This window comes from Hyperolius riggenbachi, chromosome 4 (assembly GCF_040937935.1).
Source record: "Hyperolius riggenbachi isolate aHypRig1 chromosome 4, aHypRig1.pri, whole genome shotgun sequence".
NCBI classification, from domain to species: domain Eukaryota; kingdom Metazoa; phylum Chordata; class Amphibia; order Anura; family Hyperoliidae; genus Hyperolius; species Hyperolius riggenbachi.
The window spans coordinates 441,492,612-441,512,522 of NC_090649.1; the positions used below are offsets into that span (position 1 = coordinate 441,492,612).

Sequence of the window (19,911 nt, forward strand, 5' to 3'; positions counted from 1 at the left end):
TCTCCAACAGTCCCTTGAGGTGCATACACACTAACAATGCATGTCCTGATCCAAAGACCTGATCCTCTTGGGCAACATTGCTGGGCTGGGGGTGCACACACCATGTTGCTATGCGGGAGAGGACAAGTGGCACATCCATGACGTCACGTGGCGGGTGGGTGGTGGAGCGGCACAAACAATGGGATTGGCGGGGGGATTGATGTCGCTGAGTAGAAACACCTGGAAGATCTGTGGTGGGTTGGGTTTTAGGGTTTGTTGGCTGCCATACACATGCCTGATTGTCAGCTGAGAAACCGTGACCAAGAATTGAACTTCATCCCAATCAGTAGCTGATAACCCCTTTTACATGAGAAATCTATTCCTTTTCACAAACTGATCATCAGGGGTCTCTGTATGGCTGATATAGTGGTGAAGCCCCTCCCACAAGAAACTGAGGACAATAGTACTCCTGGCAGTTTCCTGTCTGTGAACACTGTTGCATTGTAGGAAATAGCTGTTTACAGCTGTTTCCAACTGCCAAAAAAGCAAGCAGCAGCTACATCACCTACCAGCAGTAAAAATGTCACCATGTGATAAATGTCAGAATGTAAATCAGGAAGAGGAAAGATTTTACAATGGGCAAACACTGACTAAATCATTTATACATAATTATTGTAAAAATGAAGCACCTTTTTTATTACATTATTTTCACTGGAGTTCCTTTTTAAAGGATACCTGTGGTGACATGTGACATGATGAGATAGAGATGGGTATGTACAGTGCCTAGTACACAAATAACTTTGCTGCTCCTTTTTTTTTTTTTTTCTTTCTCTGCCTGAAAGCGTTAAATATCAGGTATGTAAGTAGCTCACCCAGTCGTGACAGGAAGTGACTACAGTGTGACCCTAACTGATAAGAAATTCCAACTATAAAACACTTTCTTAGCAGAAAATTGCTTCTGAGAGCAGGAAAGAGATAAAAAGGATCAATAGATAATATTTTTAGCTCTGGCATACTTCAATGAATATCTCATTGAGCAAAAACAATAAAACAGTTAAAACCTAAAAACTAGATTTAAACATAAAATGAAACTGTGGAATATCTTAAAAAGACATTTTTAGGAGAAGGTAGATAGATATAGTTTATTTCATTAGTTTATTTCTGCCTCGGGTGTCCTTTACAGGACACCTGTAACAAGAGGGATATGGAGGCTGCCATATTTATTTCCTTTTAAATAATGCCAGTTGCCTGGCTATCCTGCTGATCATCTGCCTCTAAAACTTTAAGCCATGGACCCTAAACAAACATGCAGCATATCGGGCATTTCTGACATTATTGTCAGATCTGACAAGATCGGCTGCATGCTTGTTTCTGGTGTGATTCAGACACTGCTGCAGCCAAATAGATAAGTAGGGCTGCCAGGCAACTGGTTTTGTTTAAAAGGGTGTAAATATGGCAGCCTCCATATCCCTCTCGTTAGTTGTCCTTTAAGTCCTGCGTGTGTATGAGGCTTAGTACTGTATATCTGAAGCAGCACCAATACATGATCTTCATCATGACTCCCAACTGTCTCTCTTTCAGAGGGACAGTCCCTCTTTGGGAAATCCCTCAGTCCCTCTTTCTTGCTCATTTGTCCCTCTTTCAGGACTGCTGTATTTTTCCTACTGAAAAATGTGTAATTGTCTCCAAACTTGGGTATAGAAATCAAGGTAGTAGGTAGGAGAATGTACTGTATATGGATGTATTGTACTAAGATAGCTTATATGTTCTTTCATCATTATTGTATCATATAACAGTTTCAAGCAAGGTTGCAAACTACACGTCAGCCTAGCATGGGATACATATAAAATCGGCGCCGGGAGACTTGGGCGCAGGATACAGCCGGTATATGGCTTATCCTGCTGCTGCACAAGTTCCCGGCCACGCTAAATACCAGTCCCCTTCCAGGCCGCCATGGATGGTGGGAAATGAAATAATTCAGCTTCTAGCAGTTGCTGGGAGCCAAATTGTGTTTTAAATGTAACTTCAGCTCCATCTTCTGACGGCGCCGAAGTTACTTTGTGTGCGCTGCTATAACTGTAATACCTACTACAGCCTATGGTGGCGCCGGCTGCGCCCAAATCTACCTGCGCTGTAATGAAAGCGCTCGCTTATGGCCTGAGCCCACTAACGCAGTTGTGCGCAGTTGTGTCCCCTTTTCAGAAACAGATGAATGTTACATATGCTGAAAAACGGACACAACTGCGTTAGTGGACTCAGGCCCTTAGCATGGTAGCAGAGCCTACACATAAAATGGTGTCCAGTTCTGTCCTGTCAGTTTTTGACAGCTGGCATCAGTTTTGCATGTGTTTCTAAAGGTGCCCATTAACGGTACAAGTATTCCTTCAGATTCAATCTTTCCACGTGATTTATATGAACAAATTGTATAGAAAACTGCAAATCAATGTGAACCAATTCTTTGGTCGATTGGAAAAGGAAAAAGTATCGACATGAAAGTTGGATTTTATGATCGAATCAGAATGTAAAACCTTCTTAGATTGTTCCAGTTATAGGAACAATTGATAATTTCCTTTTGATTGGTTTTGAGCATTCAAATCCTGTCAAAAGATCAAATCTGAAGGAAAAATTGTACCATTAATGGGCACCTTATGGGTGTGTTTACACATAAATCTGTATATTTCCGGTCCAGCCCTGTCCTTTCAGTTTTGTGTGTGTAACTGTGGCTATATTCACACATAAAAGGTGTACATTTCCAGTCCAGTCAGGTAAAACTGATGAAAACCGACAGGTCAGGACAGTACTGCACCAACAATACTTCCTGTGTTGTGGAAGAATCCGCGGGCAATCATGTGATGTTAACAGATATGAGGTGCCCAGCTTTTATCATGATCTCCCAATTGACATCTGAGGTAATACCTGTAAGCAATGGTCACCCTCTTGTTTAGGTTCTTGGGTTGATCACTTTTTACCACAAGCGTATCACAAATATCTGGGTAACACAACTGCGCCTACTCATTCTGGCTCAAAACTGACTCACTATTCTACTGCCTCATTGTCTGCTGCCATGGCATTGCAGTTGCCACATAGCAACATCAATGGCCCTATCAGGCACCTGGCTCATTAGCATGTAAAACCCCTCCCACCAGTGCTGTACCTTCCCATGAGCATCTGGGCTGCTGTAGCAGTAAATCCCTCAGGGGCACGGCTATAGGCAAGTTTTCCCCAAAAGGAAGTAAAAAGAGGAGTGTGCTGATTGGATGTGGTGGGTGACTTGGAATTGGCACCCTCAGTTTAATGGAAAGCACATTTTATTCCCAGTAACAAATTCATTGTTTTCCAGAGTAATATAGCATCTCACCTGACTGTTCTTGTAGAAAAAATCCAAACTGCGACCGTTCACTACAGCACATCTCATCAGCAGAGACTCCGCCTCCTTCACTCGCCCCTTCGCCAGCAGCCATCGGGCCGATTCCGGAACCCACCTAAACACGAGCAGAATGTCATACCTGAGCGACCCACCACTGACCTGCAGCCGCCAATCTCATTACCTTCCAAATCTACGTGAGTTCTACCTGGAATGCAGCCAGTAGAGTCACACCTGTAACAAGCATGCAGCCAGTTGAGTCACACTTGTAACGAGCATGAAGCCACTGGAGTCACACCTGAAACAAGCATGCAACCAGCAGTCGTGCCTGGAACAAGCATGCAGCCAGCGGTCATGCTTCCACCGGGAACAAGCATGCAGCCAGAGGAGTAACGCCTGGAACAAGCATAAAACCAGTGGAGTTACACTTGGAACAAGCATGCAGCCAGTGGAGTCACACCTGTTACAAGCATGCAACCAGAGGAGTCACGCTTGGAATAAGCATGCAGCCAGAGGAGTAACGCCTGGAACAAGCATAAAGCCAGTGGGGTAGAGCCTGGGACAAGCATGCAGCCAGCAGGGTCATACCTGGTACAAGCATGCAACCAGAGGAGTCACGCTTGGAATAAGCATGCAGCCAGAGTAACGCCTGGAACAAGCATAAAGCCAGTGGGGTAGAGCCTGGGACAAGCATGCAGCCAGCAGGGTCATACATGGAACAAGCATGCAGCCAACAGGGTTTCACCTGGAACAAACATGCAGCCAATGAAGTTGCACCTGGCACAAGCATGCAGCCAGTGGGGTCGTGCCTGGAACAAGTGTGCAGCCACAGGATTGCGTCTGGATCAAGCATGGAGCCAGTTGGTTGCTCTTGGAACAAGTGTGCAGCCAGCAGGGTTGCACCTGGAACAAGCATGCAGCCAGTGAAGTTAAACCTGGAACAAGCATGCAGTGAAGGGGTTTTCTTGATCTGTATACTGGTTGTGGATTTGTGACCATAATAAAGAGAAGCAGCACAGAATTTAGAATTCTGTAAGAGCTAGCCCGCGATTTGCGATTTTAGCTTAAATCTCGCGATTCTTGCGCGCTTTGCTCTTGATATTCCCATTCAATAGAACGGGAATAACAGAGCAATCGCCCCCAAAATGCTGCATGCAGCGCCTTTGCGATTGATCGAAATCGCAACCGCTAAAGTGTGAATGTATCCATAGGTATACATTGTATCAGCGCTTTGCTGATCGCCGGCGATCAGCAAAGCGATCAAGATTTGCCCCAATGTGAACCAGCCCTAAGCAATTCTTTTGTTTTTCTGTTAGTTTTAAGTTTCCGATAGTGCACAGTGAGCTAACTCTTACCAGCAGACCAGAAGGCCCACGATACAGGGAGCAGTGATGGCCACCATCAGCCAGCGCCAGTCTCTCAGCAGATATGCCAGTAGTGCCAGGAAACCGTTGCCAATTGTCCAGCACAAACTGGTTATCACTGCAGCATCTGTACGATGCTGAATATTCACCCACTCCACACCTGAGAGATGGAGAAACAATGTAAATATCACCACAATATGGCTCAACCTTCATCCAACTCTTCACTAAAAACGCCCAATCTCTCAAACAACGTTTCCATAAAATAGACTTATCCTTATTATGCTTCAATACCACAAATGTCTCAATCCAGCTAATCATCTGTACACCAATATAATCGCTCATTATTACGGAAAGTAAAATCACTGGATGCACCAAATCGTTTATACACCAACTTTCTGACACACAACCTCTCCCCAAAGTCCCCTAGATCCACCAAACCTTCCATACATCAGCCTTCTGACACCGTACCTTTCTACAAAGCTCCCTAGATCCACCAAACCTTCCAAACACCAGCCTTCTGGCACTCAACCTGCCCCTAAACCCTCCTAGATCCAACAGATCTTCCATATGCCAGCCTTCGTACACTATCGCTTTCACCAAAACCCCCTAGATCCACCAAATTTTCCATATACCTGCCTTCTGATACTGAACCCTTCCCCAACACCTCTTATATCCACCAAATATTCTGAACTCCAGCCTCCTAACACTATACCCTACCCCAAAGATCCTTAGATCCACCAAATCTTCCATACACCAGCCTTATGACACTATAGTCTTCCCCGAAGCCCCTGAAACCCACCAAATCTTCCATACAACAGCCTTCATACACTATATACACTTCCTCAAATCTCCCTAGATACGCCAAGTCTTCTATACACCAGCCTTCTGACATTGAACTGTTCCCAAAACCCCCTTGTTCTACCAAATTTTCCATACACCAGCTTTCTGACACTATACTCTCCCCAAAGCTCGTTAGATCCATCAAACCTTCCATACACCAGCCTACTGACACTCAACCTGTCCCTAAATCCACCTAATCTTCCATATGCCTGCCTTCTTGCACTCGACCTGTCCCCACACCCTCCTAGATCCACCAAACATTCATACAGCAGCCTTCTGACACAGCCATTCCCCAAAGCCCCCAAGATCCACGAAATTGTCCATACAACAGCCTGCTGACAGTAAAACCTTCCCCAATGTCCCCTAGACCCACCAAATGTTCCATATACCAGCCTTCTGACACTGTACCCTTCCCTAAAGCTCCCTAGATCCACCAAACCTTCCATCTACCAGCCTTCTGATGCTATACCGGGCAGCACTGTGGCATAGTGGTTAGCGCTCTTGCCTTGCACCCCTGGGTCCCCGGTTCAAATCCCAGCCAGGTAAACATCTGCAAGGAGTTTGTATGTTCTCCCCGTGTCTGCGTGGGTTTCCTCCGGGCACACCGGTTTCCTCCCACATCCCAAAAAATACAGATAAGTTAATTGGTTTCCCCCTAAAAATTGGCCCTAGACTACAATACATACACTACACGATACATACATAGACATATGACTATGGTAGGGACTAGATTGTGAGCTGCTTCGAGGGACAGTTAATGACAAGACAATATATACTATGTACAGCGCTGCGGAAGATGTCGGTGCTATATAAATACTAAATAATAATATACCCTTCCCCAAAGCCTCCTAGGGCCACAGCATGTACCATACACCATCCTTCCAACACTATACTCTTTCCCAAAGCTTCCTCAATAATAAATCAAATCTCCCACAGGCCAGCCTTCTGCCACTGAACCCTTCCCCACAGCCCCCTAGATCTACCAAATGTTCCATATACCAGCCTTCTCATACTGAACCCTTCCCCAAAGCCTCCTAGATTCACGAAATCTTCCATGTACCAGACTTCCGACACTACATCCTTCCCCAAGGCCCCCTAGCAAAACCAAATGTTCCATACACCAGCCATCGTTCTATCTTTATCCTCTTCTTCCTTGCACTGTATTTCCCCAAGTCTCCCAGCATGTCCACAATCTTCTTCCTCCGGGCTCTAGATCAGATCTCTCCTGGGCATACTTACTTAGCGCCACAATAGTGATGGTCGATCCTGCAAGTGCGAATCCAGTGAGAGTCAGAAATGCAGCATACATGGAGTATGAGATGGAACCCGCAGAAAATCCCCCAAATATCAGGGTAAACAGCAGGGACAACAGGAGAATTATCCTGCGGCCGAATCTACAAGACAGAAAATAAGTACTGAGACCGCTAACAAGAATGACACCACTGTCTAATCAAACTCTCATACATTCATCTATATAACAGCCCTAATCTCTCCAGGATATTCTGTACTCACAGCCCTCATCCCTCCAGAATATTCTACACTCACACCCCTCCTCTCTCCAGAATATTCTACACTCACGCCCCTCATCTCTACAGAATATTCTACACTCACGCCCCTCATCTCTACAGATTACGCTACACTCGCTCCCCTCATCTCTCCAGAATATTCTGTACTCACAGCCCTCATCCCTCCAGAATATTCTACACTCACAACCCTCATCCCTCCAGATTACTCTACACTCACAGCCCTCCTCTCTCCAGAATATTCTACACTCACACCCTCCTCTCTCCAGAATATTCTACACTCACGCCCCTCATCTCTACAGATTACGCTACACTCGCGCCCCTCATCTCTCCAGAATATTCTGTACTCACAGCCCTCATCCCTCTAGAATATTCTACACTCACAACCCTCATCCCTCCAGATTACTCTACAACACTCACAGCCCTCCTCTCTCCAGAATATTCTACACTCACACCCCTCCTCTCTCCAGAATATTCTACACTCACAGCCCTCATCTCTCCAGAATATTCTACACTCACAACCCTCATCCCTCCAGATTACTCTACACTCACAGCCCTCCTCTCTCCAGAATATTCTACACTCACACCCCTCCTCTCTCCAGGATATTCTGTACTCACAGCCCTCATCTCTCCAGATTACTCTACACTCACAGCCCTCCTCTCTCCAGAATATTCTACACTCACACCCCTCCTCTCTCCAGGATATTCTGTACTCACAGCCCTCATCTCTCCAGATTACTCTACACTCACGCCCCTCATCTCTCCAGAATATTCTACACTCACGCCCCTCATCTCTACAGAATATTTTGTACTCTCACCCTCATCTCTACAGAATATTCTATAATCACACCCAGGGCCGGATTTACCATAAGGCACTGTAGGCAGGTGCCTATAGGCACCTGACGATGGAAAGGTGTCTCACTCCCCTCCCCTATCACCTCCCTCCCTGCTTCCCTATGCAGAGTCCTGAACAGAGCATAAATTAGGTTATTTACCCAGCTCTCTGCATTCCACTGACGAGATCTCCCTTCAGTCAGGGGCACCACTAGCCACTTAATACTGAGGGTACCTTTGGCGACCTAATGCTAAGGGACGCCTGTAGCTACCTTTGACAGGCAAGGGAAGTAAGGGAGAAGTGACAGCTGGGCCAGCCAGCACATTTGCAGTGCAGTTTGGTGGGGGTTTGTAGGTACTTGGAGGGCAAAGTCTAAGGTGCCAGGACATGTGTGCCTATAGGCTCCTGTGAGGTAAATCCGGGCCTGCTCACACCCTTCATCTCTACAGAATATTCTACACTCACAGCACTCATCTCTCCAGAATATTCTACACTCACAGCCCTCATCTCTCCAGAATATTCTACACTCACACCCCTCATCTCTCCAGGATATTCTGTACTCACCAGAGGCGGGACAAGGTCCTCCAGCACCCAAGGCTGGGACACCAAAGTGCGCCCCTCCATCCCTCCCACCCCAGCTGTCACACACTAATTGCTATTAGACTAAGAGGTACCACAGGGCCCACAACCACCCCAACACCTTAATATCTAGTTATCTGGCTTGCAGTCACTGCTATGTATCCCCTTTTCTTATTTCTTTCTGCTTCAAACACAACTAGGAATGACAGCTGAATGAATTGTGCGCCCCCTCCTACACTGCGCCCTGAGGCTGGAGCCTCTCCAGCCTATGCCTCGGCCCGGTCCTGGTACTCACAGCTCTCATCTCTCCAGAATATTCTACACTCACACCCTTCATCTCTACAGAATATTCTACACTCACACCCTTCATCTCTACAGAATATTCTACACTCACACCCTTCATTTCTACAGAATATTCTACACTCACACCCCGCGTCTCTCTAAAATATTCAACACTCACATCCCTCATCTCTCCAGAATATTCTGTACTCACACCCCTCATCTCTACAAAATATTCTACACTCACACCCCTCATCTCTACAGAATATTCTGTACTCACACCCCTCATCTCTACAGCATATTCTGTACTCACACCCTCCTCTCTACAGAATATTCTACACTCACACCCCTCATCTCTACAGAATATTCTACACTCACACCCCTCATCTCTACAGAATATTCTACACTCACACCCCTCATCTCTACAGAATATTCTACACTCACACCCCTCATCTCTACAGAATATTCTACACTCACACCCTCCTCTCTACAGAATATTCTACACTCACACCCCTCATCTCTACAGAATATTCTACACTCACACCCTCCTCTCTACAGAATATTCTACACTCACACCCCTCCTCTTCTAAAGAATATTCTACACTAACACCCCTCATCTCTCCAGAATATTCTACGCTTACACCCCTCATCTCTCCAGAATATTCTACACTCACACCCCTCATCTCTCCAGAACATTCTACACTCACACCCCTCATCTCTCCAGAATATTCTACACTCACACCCCTCATCTCTCCAGAATATTCTGTACTCACACCCCTCATCTCTACAAAATATTCTACACTCACACCCCTCATCTCTCCAGAAAATTCTACACCTACGCCCTCATCTCTACAGAATAGTCTATAGTCACAGCCCTCATCTCTTCAGAATATTTTACACCTACTCCCCTCCTCTTCTACAGAATATTCTACACTCCGTCCACTCATATCTACAGAATATTTTACATTTACATCCCTAAACTCTCCAGAATATTCTGTACTCACACCCCTCATCTCCCCAAAATACTCTACATTAACACCCTCATCTCTCCAGAATACTCTACACTAACACCCCTCATCTTTTCAGAATATTCTACACTAACACCCCTCATCTCTCCAGAATATTGTACAATGTCACCCTCATCTCTCCAGAATATTCGGTATTTACACCCCTCATGTCTACAGAATATTCTATTTTGTTACACCCCTCATCATCTCCAGAATATTCTATTTTCATCTCTCCAGAATATTCTACAGTCACAGGCTTCGTCTCTCCAGAATATTCTACACTAACACCATCATCTCTCATAGAATATTCTGTAGATATGAGGGGTGTTAGTACCGAATATAATATTTGTTACACCCCTCATCTCTACAGAATATTCTGTACACACACCCCTCATCTCTCCAGAATATTCTGTACTCTCACCCCTAATCCCTCTAGTCACAGGCCTCATCTCTCCAGACAGGGCCGGCCCGCTCAAGAGGCGGGGTGAAACATTTGCCTCAGGCAGCAAACTTCTAGGGGCGGCACCCGCCCGGGTAGCGGGCAGGTCGGGGGTATTGGGCCTAGCGGTGGGAAGGGGGGTCGGACCCCCCCCCTCCCTCGCCTGGGTCCCCCGATCTGATTCTGCGCTCCCCTCCAGCTGTAATTAGGAAGCAGCCGCTTGCAGATCGTAAGAGGCAACAGGCGGGGAGGACTCACCTTTTCTGCGTTCCAGCGAGCGCTCCACTGACATCACTTCATGCATTGCCGCCCACTGTATTGTAAGTGGACAGCGATGCAGGAAGTGACGTCAGTGGATCGCATGATGGAACGCGGATAAGGTGAGTCCTCCCCGCCCGTTGCCTCTTAAGATCTGCAAGCGGCTGCTTCCTAATTACAGCTGGAGGGGAGCGCAGATCGGGGGACCCAGGCGAGGGAGGGGGGGTCCGACCCCCCTCCCCACCGCTAGGCCCAATACCCCCGACCTGCCCGCTACCCCTCCGGCTCGGTGGCCGCCCCCGCACCCACGGACGGGTGGGGGGGGGGGGGGGGGCGGCAGCAATCTTCTCCTAAATTTGCCTCAGGCGGCAAAAAGTCTAGGGCCGGCCCTGTCTCCAGAATATTCTACACTCACAGGCCTCACCTCTCCAGAACACATACTGAGCATTTATAAGGCTGATTTGCACATTGTTAATCTCTGTGGAATATTTTTCCGCTGACCTGTCAGAGAGGTATCCCGCGATGACAGCTCCTGTTGTGACACCAATAAAGAATAAAGTGACCAGTGCTTTGCTCATTCCTCGCTGGTCACACACCACATCCCACTGCAATATACAAAGCATAGTATGACTGGTTCTGATGTGATGATGATATTATAGAGCACAGTGGGACTGGATCCGCAGTGCTGGTAACATATAAAAGGTAGTGTGACTGGGCCCCGGTACTGTTCATATAGAGCATAGTGTGTCTGGATCCCTGATGCTGGTAATATAGAGAGCATAGTGTGACTGGATCCCTGGTGCTGGTAATATAGAGAGCATAGTGTGACTTGGCCCTGGTGCTGGTAATATAGAGGGCATAGTGTGTCTGGCTCCCTGATGCTGGCAATATAGAGAGCATAGTGTGTCTGGATCCCTGGTGCTGGTAATATAGAGAGCATAGTGTGACTTGGCCCTGGTGCTGGTAATATAGAGAGCATAGTGTGACTGGGTCCTGGTGCTGGTAATATAGAGAGCATAGTGTGACTGGACCCTGGTGCTGGTTATATAGAGAGCATAGTGTGACTGGGCCCTGGTGCTGGTAATATAGAGAGCATAGTGTGATTGGGCCCTGGTGCTGGTAATATAGAGAGCATAGTATGACTGGATCCCTGGTGCTGGTTATTTATAGAGAGCATAGTGTGACTGGGCCCCTGTGCTGGTAATATAGAGAGCATAGTGTGACTGGGCCCCGGTGCTGGTTATATATAGAGAGCATAGTGTGACTGGGCCCGGGTGCTGGTAATATAGAGAGCATAGTGTGACTTGGCCCCGCTGCTGGTAATATAGAGAGCATAGTGTGACTGGGCCCCGGTGCTGGTAATATAGAGAGCATAGTGGGACTGGGCCCCGGTGCTGGTAATATAGAGAGCATAGTGTGTCTGGATCCCTGGTGCTGGTAATATAGAGAGCATAGTGTGACTGGATCCCTAGTGCTGGTAATATAGAGAGAGCATAGTGTGACTGGGCCCTGGTGCTGGTTATATAGAAAGCATAGTGTGACTGGGCCCCGGGGCTAGTAATATAGAGAGCATAGTGTGACTGGGCCCCGGGGCTGGTAATATAGAGAGCATAGTGTGACTGGGCCCCGGTGCTGGTAATATAGAGAGCATAGTGTGTCTGGATCTCTGGTGCTGGTAATATAGAGAGCATAGTGTGACTGGGCCCTGGTGCTGGTAATATAGAGAGCATAGTGTGACTGGGCCCCGGTGCTGGTAATATAGAGAGCATAGTGTGACTGGGCCCTGGTGCTGGTTATATAGAGAGCATAGTGTGACTGGGCCCTGGTGCTGGTAATATAGAGAGCATAGTGTGACTGGATCCCCAGTGCTGGTAATATAGAGAGCATAGTGTGACTGGGCCCTGGTGCTGGATATATAGAGAACATAGTGTGTCTGGATCCCCAGTGCTGATAATATAGAGAGCATAGTGAGACTGGACCCTGGTGCTGGTAATATAGAGAGCCTAGTGTGACTGGGCCCCGGTGCTGGTAATATAGAGAGCATTGTGTGACTGGGCCCCGGTGCTGGTAATATAGAGAGCATAGACAAATCCAAGTAAGCAAAAACGCTCAAACCCCCTACCGGTTCAGCCACTGGGTGCAGGATCAGGGAAGCCAGGCCAATCCATAAATATGTACAGAAGGATCCGCAACCAAACAGAGGTAGAATCGCTGTTTTTTTATTCAAAGATTCCACATGACAGATGCAATGAATTCACAAGGTTCAACTAGTTGAACCTTGTGAATTCACTGCATCTGTCATGTGGAATCTTTGAATAAAAAAACAGCGATTCTACCTCTGTTTGGTTGCGGATCCTTCTGTACATAAATATAGAGAGCATAGTGTGACTGGATCCCCAGTGCTGGTAATATAGAGAGCATAGTGTGACTGGGCCCTGGTGCTGGTTATATAGAGAGCATAGTGTGTCTGGATCCCCAGTGCTGGTAATATAGAGAGCATAGTGAGACTGGACCCTGGTGCTGGTAATATAGAGAGCATAGTGTGACTGGGCCCTGGTGCTGGTTATATAGAGAGCATAGTGTGACTGGGCCCTGGTGCTGGTTATATAGAGAGCATAGTGTGACTGGGCCCTGGTGCTGGTAATATAGAGAGCATATATAGAGAGCATAGTGTGACTGGGCCCTGGTGCTGGTGATATAGAGAGCATAGTGTGACTGGATCCCCAGTGCTGGTAATATAGAGAGCATAGTGTGACTGGGCCCTGGTGCTGGTTATATAGAGAGCATAGTGTGTCTGGATCCCCAGTGCTGGTAATATAGAGAGCATAGTGAGACTGGACCCTGGTGCTGGTAATATAGAGAGCCTAGTGTGACTGGGCCCCGGTGCTGGTAATATAGAGAGCATTGTGTGACTGGGCCCCGGTGCTGGTAATATAAAGAGCATAGTGTGACTGGGCCCTGGTGCTGGTAATATAGAGAGCATATATAGAGAGCATAGTGTGACTGGGCTCTGAGCTGGTAATATAGAGAGCATAGTGTGACTGGAACCAGAGTGCTGGTAATATAGAGAGCATAGTGTGACTGGGCCCTGGTGCTGGTTATATAGAGAGCATAGTGTGTCTGGATCCCCAGTGCTGGTAATATAGAGAGCATAGTGAGACTGGACCCTGGTGCTGGTAATATAGAGAGCCTAGTGTGACTGGGCCCCGGTGCTGGTAATATAGAGAGCATTGTGTGACTGGGCCCCGGTGCTGGTAATATAGAGAGCATAGTGTGACTGGGCCACGGTGCTGGTAATATAGAGAGCATAGTGTGAGTGGGCTCTGGTGCTGGTAATATAGAGAGCATAGTTTGACTGGGCCCTGGTGCTGGTAATATAGAGAGCATAGTGTGACTGGGCCCCGGTGCTGGTAATATAGAGAGCATAGTGTGACTGGGCCCTGGTGCTGGTAATATAGAGAGCATAGCGTGACTGGATCCCCAGTGCTGGTAATATAGAGAGCATAGTGTGACTGGGCCCTGGTGCTGGTTATATAGAGAGCATAGTGTGTCTGGATCCCCAGTGCTGGTAATATAGAGAGCATAGTGAGACTGGACCCTGGTGCTGGTAATATAGAGAGCCTAGTGTGACTGGGCCCCGGTGCTGGTAATATAGAGAGCATAGTGTGACTGGGCCACGGTGCTGGTAATATAGAGAGCATAGTGTGACTGGGCCCCGGTGCTGGTAATATAGAGAGCATAGTGTGACTGGGCCCCGGTGCTGGTAATATAGAGAGCATAGTGTGACTGGGCCCCGGTGCTGGTAATATAGAGAGCATAGTGTGACTGGGCCCTGGTGCTGGTTATATAGAGAGCATAGTGTGACTGGGCCCTGGTGCTGGTTATATAGAGGGCATAGTGTGACTGGGCCCTGGTGCTGGTTATATAGAGAGCATAGTGTGTCTGGATCCCCAGTGCTGGTAATATAGAGAGCCTAGTATGACTGGCCCCCGGTGCTGGTAATATAGAGAGCATAGTGTGACTGGGCCCCGGTGCTGGTAATATAGAGAGCATTGTGTGACTGGGCCCTGGTGCTGGTAATATAGAGAGCATAGTGTAACTGGGCCCCTGTGCTGGTAATATAGAGAGCATAGTGTGACTGGGCCACGGTGCTGGTAATATAGAGAGCATAGTGTGACTGGGCCCTGGGGCTGGTAATATAGAGAGCATAGTGTGACTGGGCCCCGGTTCTGGTAATATAGAGAGCATAGTGTGAGTGGGCCCCGGTGCTGGTAATATAGAGAGCATAGTGTGACAGGGCCCTGGTGCTGGTAATATAGAGAACAGAGTGTGACTGGGCCCCGGTGCTGGTTAAATAGAGAGCATATTGTGACTGGATCCCTATTGCTGGTAATATAGAGAGCATAGTGTGACTGGGCCCTGGTGCTGGTAATATTGAGAGCATAGTGTGACTGGGCAGTGCTGCTGGTAATATAGAAAGCATAGTGTGACTGGGCCCCGGTGCTGGTAATATAGAGAGCATAGTGTGACTGGGCCCCGGTGCTGGTAATATAGAGAGCATATTGTGACTGGGCCCCAGTGCTGGTAATATAGAGAGCATAGCGTGACTAGATCTGCAGTGCTGGTAATATAGAGAGCATAGTGTGACTGGGCCCCGGTGCTGGTAATATAGAGAGCATAGTGTGTCTGGATCCCTGGTGCTGGTAATGTAGAGAGCATAGTGTGAATGGGCCCTGGTGCTGGTAATATAGAGAGCATAGTGTGACTGGGCCCTGGTGCTGGTAATATAGAGAGCATAGTGTGACTGGGCCCTGGTGCTGGTTATATAGAGATTATAGTGTGACTGGGCCCCGGTGCTGGTAATATAGAGAGCATAGTGTGACTGGGCCCCGGTGCTGGTAATATAGAGAGCATAGTGTGTCTGGATCCCCAGTGCTGGTAATATAGAGAGCATAGTGAGACTGGATCCTGGTCCTGGTAATATAGAGAGCCTAGTGTGACTGGCCCCCGGTGCTGGTAATATAGAGAGCATAGTGTGACTGGGCCCCAGTGCTGGTAATATAGAGAGCATAGTGTGACTGGGCCCCGGTGCTGGTAATATAGAGAGCATAGTGTGACTGGGCCCTGGTGCTGGTTATATAGAGAGCATAGTGTGACTGGGCCCTGGTGCTGGTAATATAGAGAGCATAGTGTGACTGGGCCCTGGTGCTGGTAATATAGAGAGCATAGTGTGACTGGGCCCCGGTGCTGGTAATATAGAGAGCATAGTGTGACTGGGCCCTGGTGCTGGTAATATAGAGAGCATAGTGTGACTGGGCCCCGGTGCTGGTAATATAGAGAGCATAGTGTGACTGGGCCCTGGTGCTGGTAATATAGAGAGCATAGTGGGATTGGTGCTGGTTATATAGAGAGCATAGTGTGACTGGGCCCTGGTGCTGGTAATATAGAGAGCATAGTGTGACTGGGCCCCGGTGCTGGTAATATAGAGACCATAGTGTGACTGGGCCCCGGTGCTGATAATATAGAGAGCATAGTGTGACTGGGCCCCGGGGCTGGTAATATAGAGAGCATAGTGTGACTGGGCCCCGGTGCTGGTAATATAGAGAGCATAGTGTGACTGGGCCCCGGTGCTGGTAATATAGAGAGCATAGTGTGACTGGGCCCCGGTGCTGGTAATATAGAGAGCATAGTGTGACTGGGCCCCTGGGCTGGTAATATAGAGAGCATAGTGTGACTGGATCCCTATTGCTGGTTAAATAGAGAGTAGGGATGCTCGGTAAATTCCGTGGAATTGTTAACTGCGTGATTCCGGGCCGGAATTAGGTTAATTCCGATTCCGGTAGTTGAAACGGAATTGCTAAACCTCTCAAACGGAATTCCGCGGAAATTGTATTATTTCCGCGGAATTTTCCGGCATAACACCCAAAAAAATCCCTCCTCCTCCATCATCCTGTAGGGAATTGCAGTTTTTCAAAACAGCTTACATACCATAGCTGGGATTTGAACCCAGGCCTCAGTGTGTAGTAGGTATCTGTCTTACCCCCTAGACCATCAACCACACTACATGCTAAAGCTGGCCTAGCATGTACCATTATCGTGTGGTTGATGGTCTAGGGCAGGCATGGGCCCTCCAGCTGTTAATGAACTACAAGTCCCACAATGCATTGCAGGAGTCTGACAGCCACAGTCATGACTCATAAAGGCAAATGCATTGTGGGACTTGTAGTTCCGTAACAGCTGGAGGGCCGAGTTTGCCCATGCCTGGTCTAGGGGGTATGACAGATACCTACTACACATTGAGGGCTGGGTTCAAATCCCAGCTATGGTGTGTAAGCTGCCTTTTCAAAAAGTACAAATCCTTAATCATGCTACTTTTTCTATTGAATTGATGATAATGGTACATGCTAGGCCAGCTTTAGCATGTAGTGTGGGTGATGGTCTAGGGGGTAAGACAGATACCTACTACACACTGAGGCCTGGGTTTAAATCCCAGCTATGGTATGTAAGCTGCCTTTTCAAAAAGTACAAATCTTTAATCATGCTACTTTTTCTATTGAATTGATGATAATGGTACATGCTAGGCTAGCTTTAACATGTAGTGTGGTTGATGGTCTAGGGCAGGGGTCCCCAACCTTTTCCGGCCCGGGGACCACTTAGTGACCAAATTTTTCTCCGGGGCCTGGGGGGAGGGGGGGTGTTATTGCGCGCGCGACCTAGTGGACAGTGTCATGCGCAGCGGGTTACGGGGGGAGGGGCTGGGGTGCGGCGGCATAGCTAGCATAGTTGCCTCAGTATAGGGAGTTTAGTTGCCCCAGTATGGCTAGTATAGTTACCCCAGTGTAGCTAGTATAGTGCCCCAGTATAGCTAGTATTGTGACCAGTATAGCTAGTATAGTCCCAGTATGGGTCGGTAGTGCCCTAGTATAGCGCCCAGTATAGCTAATATAGTGTCCAGTATGGGTAGGTAGTGCCCCAGTATAGCTAGTAAAGTGCCCAGTATAGTGCCCCAGTATGGCTAGTAAAGTGCCCAGCATGGCTAGGCTAGTATAGTTACCCCAGTATAGCTAGTATAGTGCCCCAGTATGGCTAGTAAAGTGCCCAGCATGGCTAGTATAGTGCCCCAGCATGGCTAGTATAGTGCCCAGCATGGCTAGTATAGTGCCCAGCATGGCTAGTACAGTGCCCAGCATGGCTAGTATAGTGCCCAGCTATAGCTAGTATAGTGCCCAGCATGGCTAGTATAGTGCCCCAGCATGGCTAGTATAGTGCCCAGCATGGCTAGTATAGTACCCCAGCATGGCTAGTATAGTGCCCCAGCATGGCTAGTATAGTGCCCCAGCATGGCTAGTATAGTGCCCAGCATGGCTAGTATAGTGCCCAGCATGGCTAGTATAGTGTCCCAGCATGGCTAGTATAGTGTCCCAGCATGGCTAGTATAGTGCCCCAGCATGGCTAGTATAGTGCCCCAGTATGGCTAGTATAGTGCCCAGCATGGCTAGTATAGTGCCAAGCATGGCTAGTATAGTGTCCCAGTATGGCTAGTATAGTGCCCAGCATGGCTAGTATAGTGCCCCAGGATGGCTAGTATAGTGTCCCAGCATGGCTAGTATAGTGTCCCAGTATGGCTAGTATAGTGCCCAGCATGGCTAGTATAGTGTCCCAGCATGGCTAGTATAGTGTCCCAGCATGGCTAGTATAGTGCCCCAGTATGGCTAGTATAGTGCCCAGCATGGCTAGTATAGTGCCCAGCATGGCTAGTACAGTGCCTAGCATGGCTAGTATAGTGCCCAGCATGGCTAGTATAGTGTCCCAGCATGGCTAGTATAGTGCCCCAGTATGGCTAGTATAGTGCCCAGCATGGCTAGTATAGTGTCCCAGCATGGCTAGTATAGTGTCCCAGCATGGCTAGTATAGTGTCCCAGCATGGCTAGTATAGTGTCCCAGCATGGCTAGTATAGTGCCCAGCATGGCTAGTATAGTGCCCAGCATGGCTAGTATAGTGCCCAGCATGGCTAGTACAGTGCCTATCATGGCTAGTATAGTGCCCAGCTATAGCTAGTATAGTGCCCAGTATGCGTAGGTGGTGCCCCCGGCCGCCGCTTCTGTTACCTTATGAGCGGGCGGGCGGCCGCTTCCGGATTCCCCCAGGCGCCGCTCTCCTTCATGCATGCAGTACTATCTCCTCCTATAACAGCAGTGCGTCTTGCATCTGCTGTAAGGAGGGAAGGAGGCGGGGCAGCGGCTTCCTGTAGCGGCGATATGCATCGCCGCTACCATGGGAACCGCTGCTCCGCCTCCTTCCCTCCTTACAGCAGACGCAAGACGTGCTGCTGTTATAGGAGGAGATAGTACTTCAAGAAGGAGAACGGCGCCTGGGGGAATCCGGAAGCGGCCGCCCGCTCATAAAGTAACCGAAGCGGCGGCCGCGGGAGGGGCAAGATGACACACCCGCCGCGGCCCAGCTGGAAACTGCTAACGGACCGGCAGTGGGCCGCGGCCCGGTGGTTGGGGACCCTTGGTCTAGGGGGTAAGACAGATACCTACTACACACTGTGGCCTAGGTTCAAATCCCAGCTATGGTATGTAAGCTGCCTTTTCAAAAAAAGTACAAATCCTTAATCATGCTACTTTTTCTATTGAGTTGATGATAATGGTACATGCTAGGCCAGCTTTAGCATGTAGTGTGGTTGATGGTCTTGGGGGTAAGACAGATACCTACTACACACTAAGGCCTGGGTTCAAATCCCAGCTATGGTATGTAAGCTGTTTTGAAAAACTGCAATTCCCTACAGGATGATATAAGAGGATGGATGGATGAGAGGGATTGAGATTTTAAAAAATTTATGACGGAAGGCGGAATACCGCGGAACAGCTCCGGAATACCGCCGGAATGAAACGGAAGCGGAATTTCGAATCGGCGGGATGCGGAATTACCGCGGAACGGGAAATTGCAATTCCGAGCATGCCTAATAGAGAGCATAGTGTGTCTGGGCCCCGGTGCTCGTAATATAGAGAGCATAGTGTGACAGGATCTGCAGTGCTGGTAATATAGAGAGCATAGTGTGACTGGGCCCCGGTGCTGGTAATATAGAGAGCATAGTGTAACTGGGCCCTGGTGCTGGTAATATAGAGAGCATAGTGTTTCTGGGCCCCGGTGCTGGTAATATAGAGAGCATAGTGTGTCTGGACCCCGGTGCTGGTAATATAGAGCCCATAGTGTGACTGGGCCCCGGTGCTGGTAATATAGAGAGCATATTGTGACTGGGCCCCGGGGCTGGTAATATAGAGAGCATAGCGTGACTAGATCTGCAGTGCTGGTAATATAGAGAGCATAGTGTGACTGGGCCCTGGTGCTGGTAATATAGAGAGCATAGTGTGACTGGGCCCTGGTGCTGGTAATATAGAGAGAGCATAGTGTGACTGGGCCCTGGTGCTGGTAATATA

At 48.3% G+C, this 19,911-nt stretch overlaps 1 protein-coding gene across 2 annotated transcripts in view; it reads right to left on the reverse strand.

The window, feature by feature from the left end:
• The window catches only part of SLC22A7 (solute carrier family 22 member 7), a 52,776-nt gene that overhangs the window by 10,708 nt on the left and 22,157 nt on the right, over positions 1-19,911 (reverse strand). For both annotated transcript variants that reach the window (XM_068232590.1, XM_068232591.1), the window contains exons 3-6: positions 10,969-11,072; positions 6,787-6,941; positions 4,699-4,867; positions 3,338-3,461 (exon numbers count right to left, since the gene is read on the reverse strand). In XM_068232590.1, coding sequence (XP_068088691.1) covers positions 3,338-3,461; positions 4,699-4,867; positions 6,787-6,941; positions 10,969-11,072 — 552 coding nt within the window. The remainder of the gene's footprint in view (positions 1-3,337; positions 3,462-4,698; positions 4,868-6,786; positions 6,942-10,968; positions 11,073-19,911) is intronic.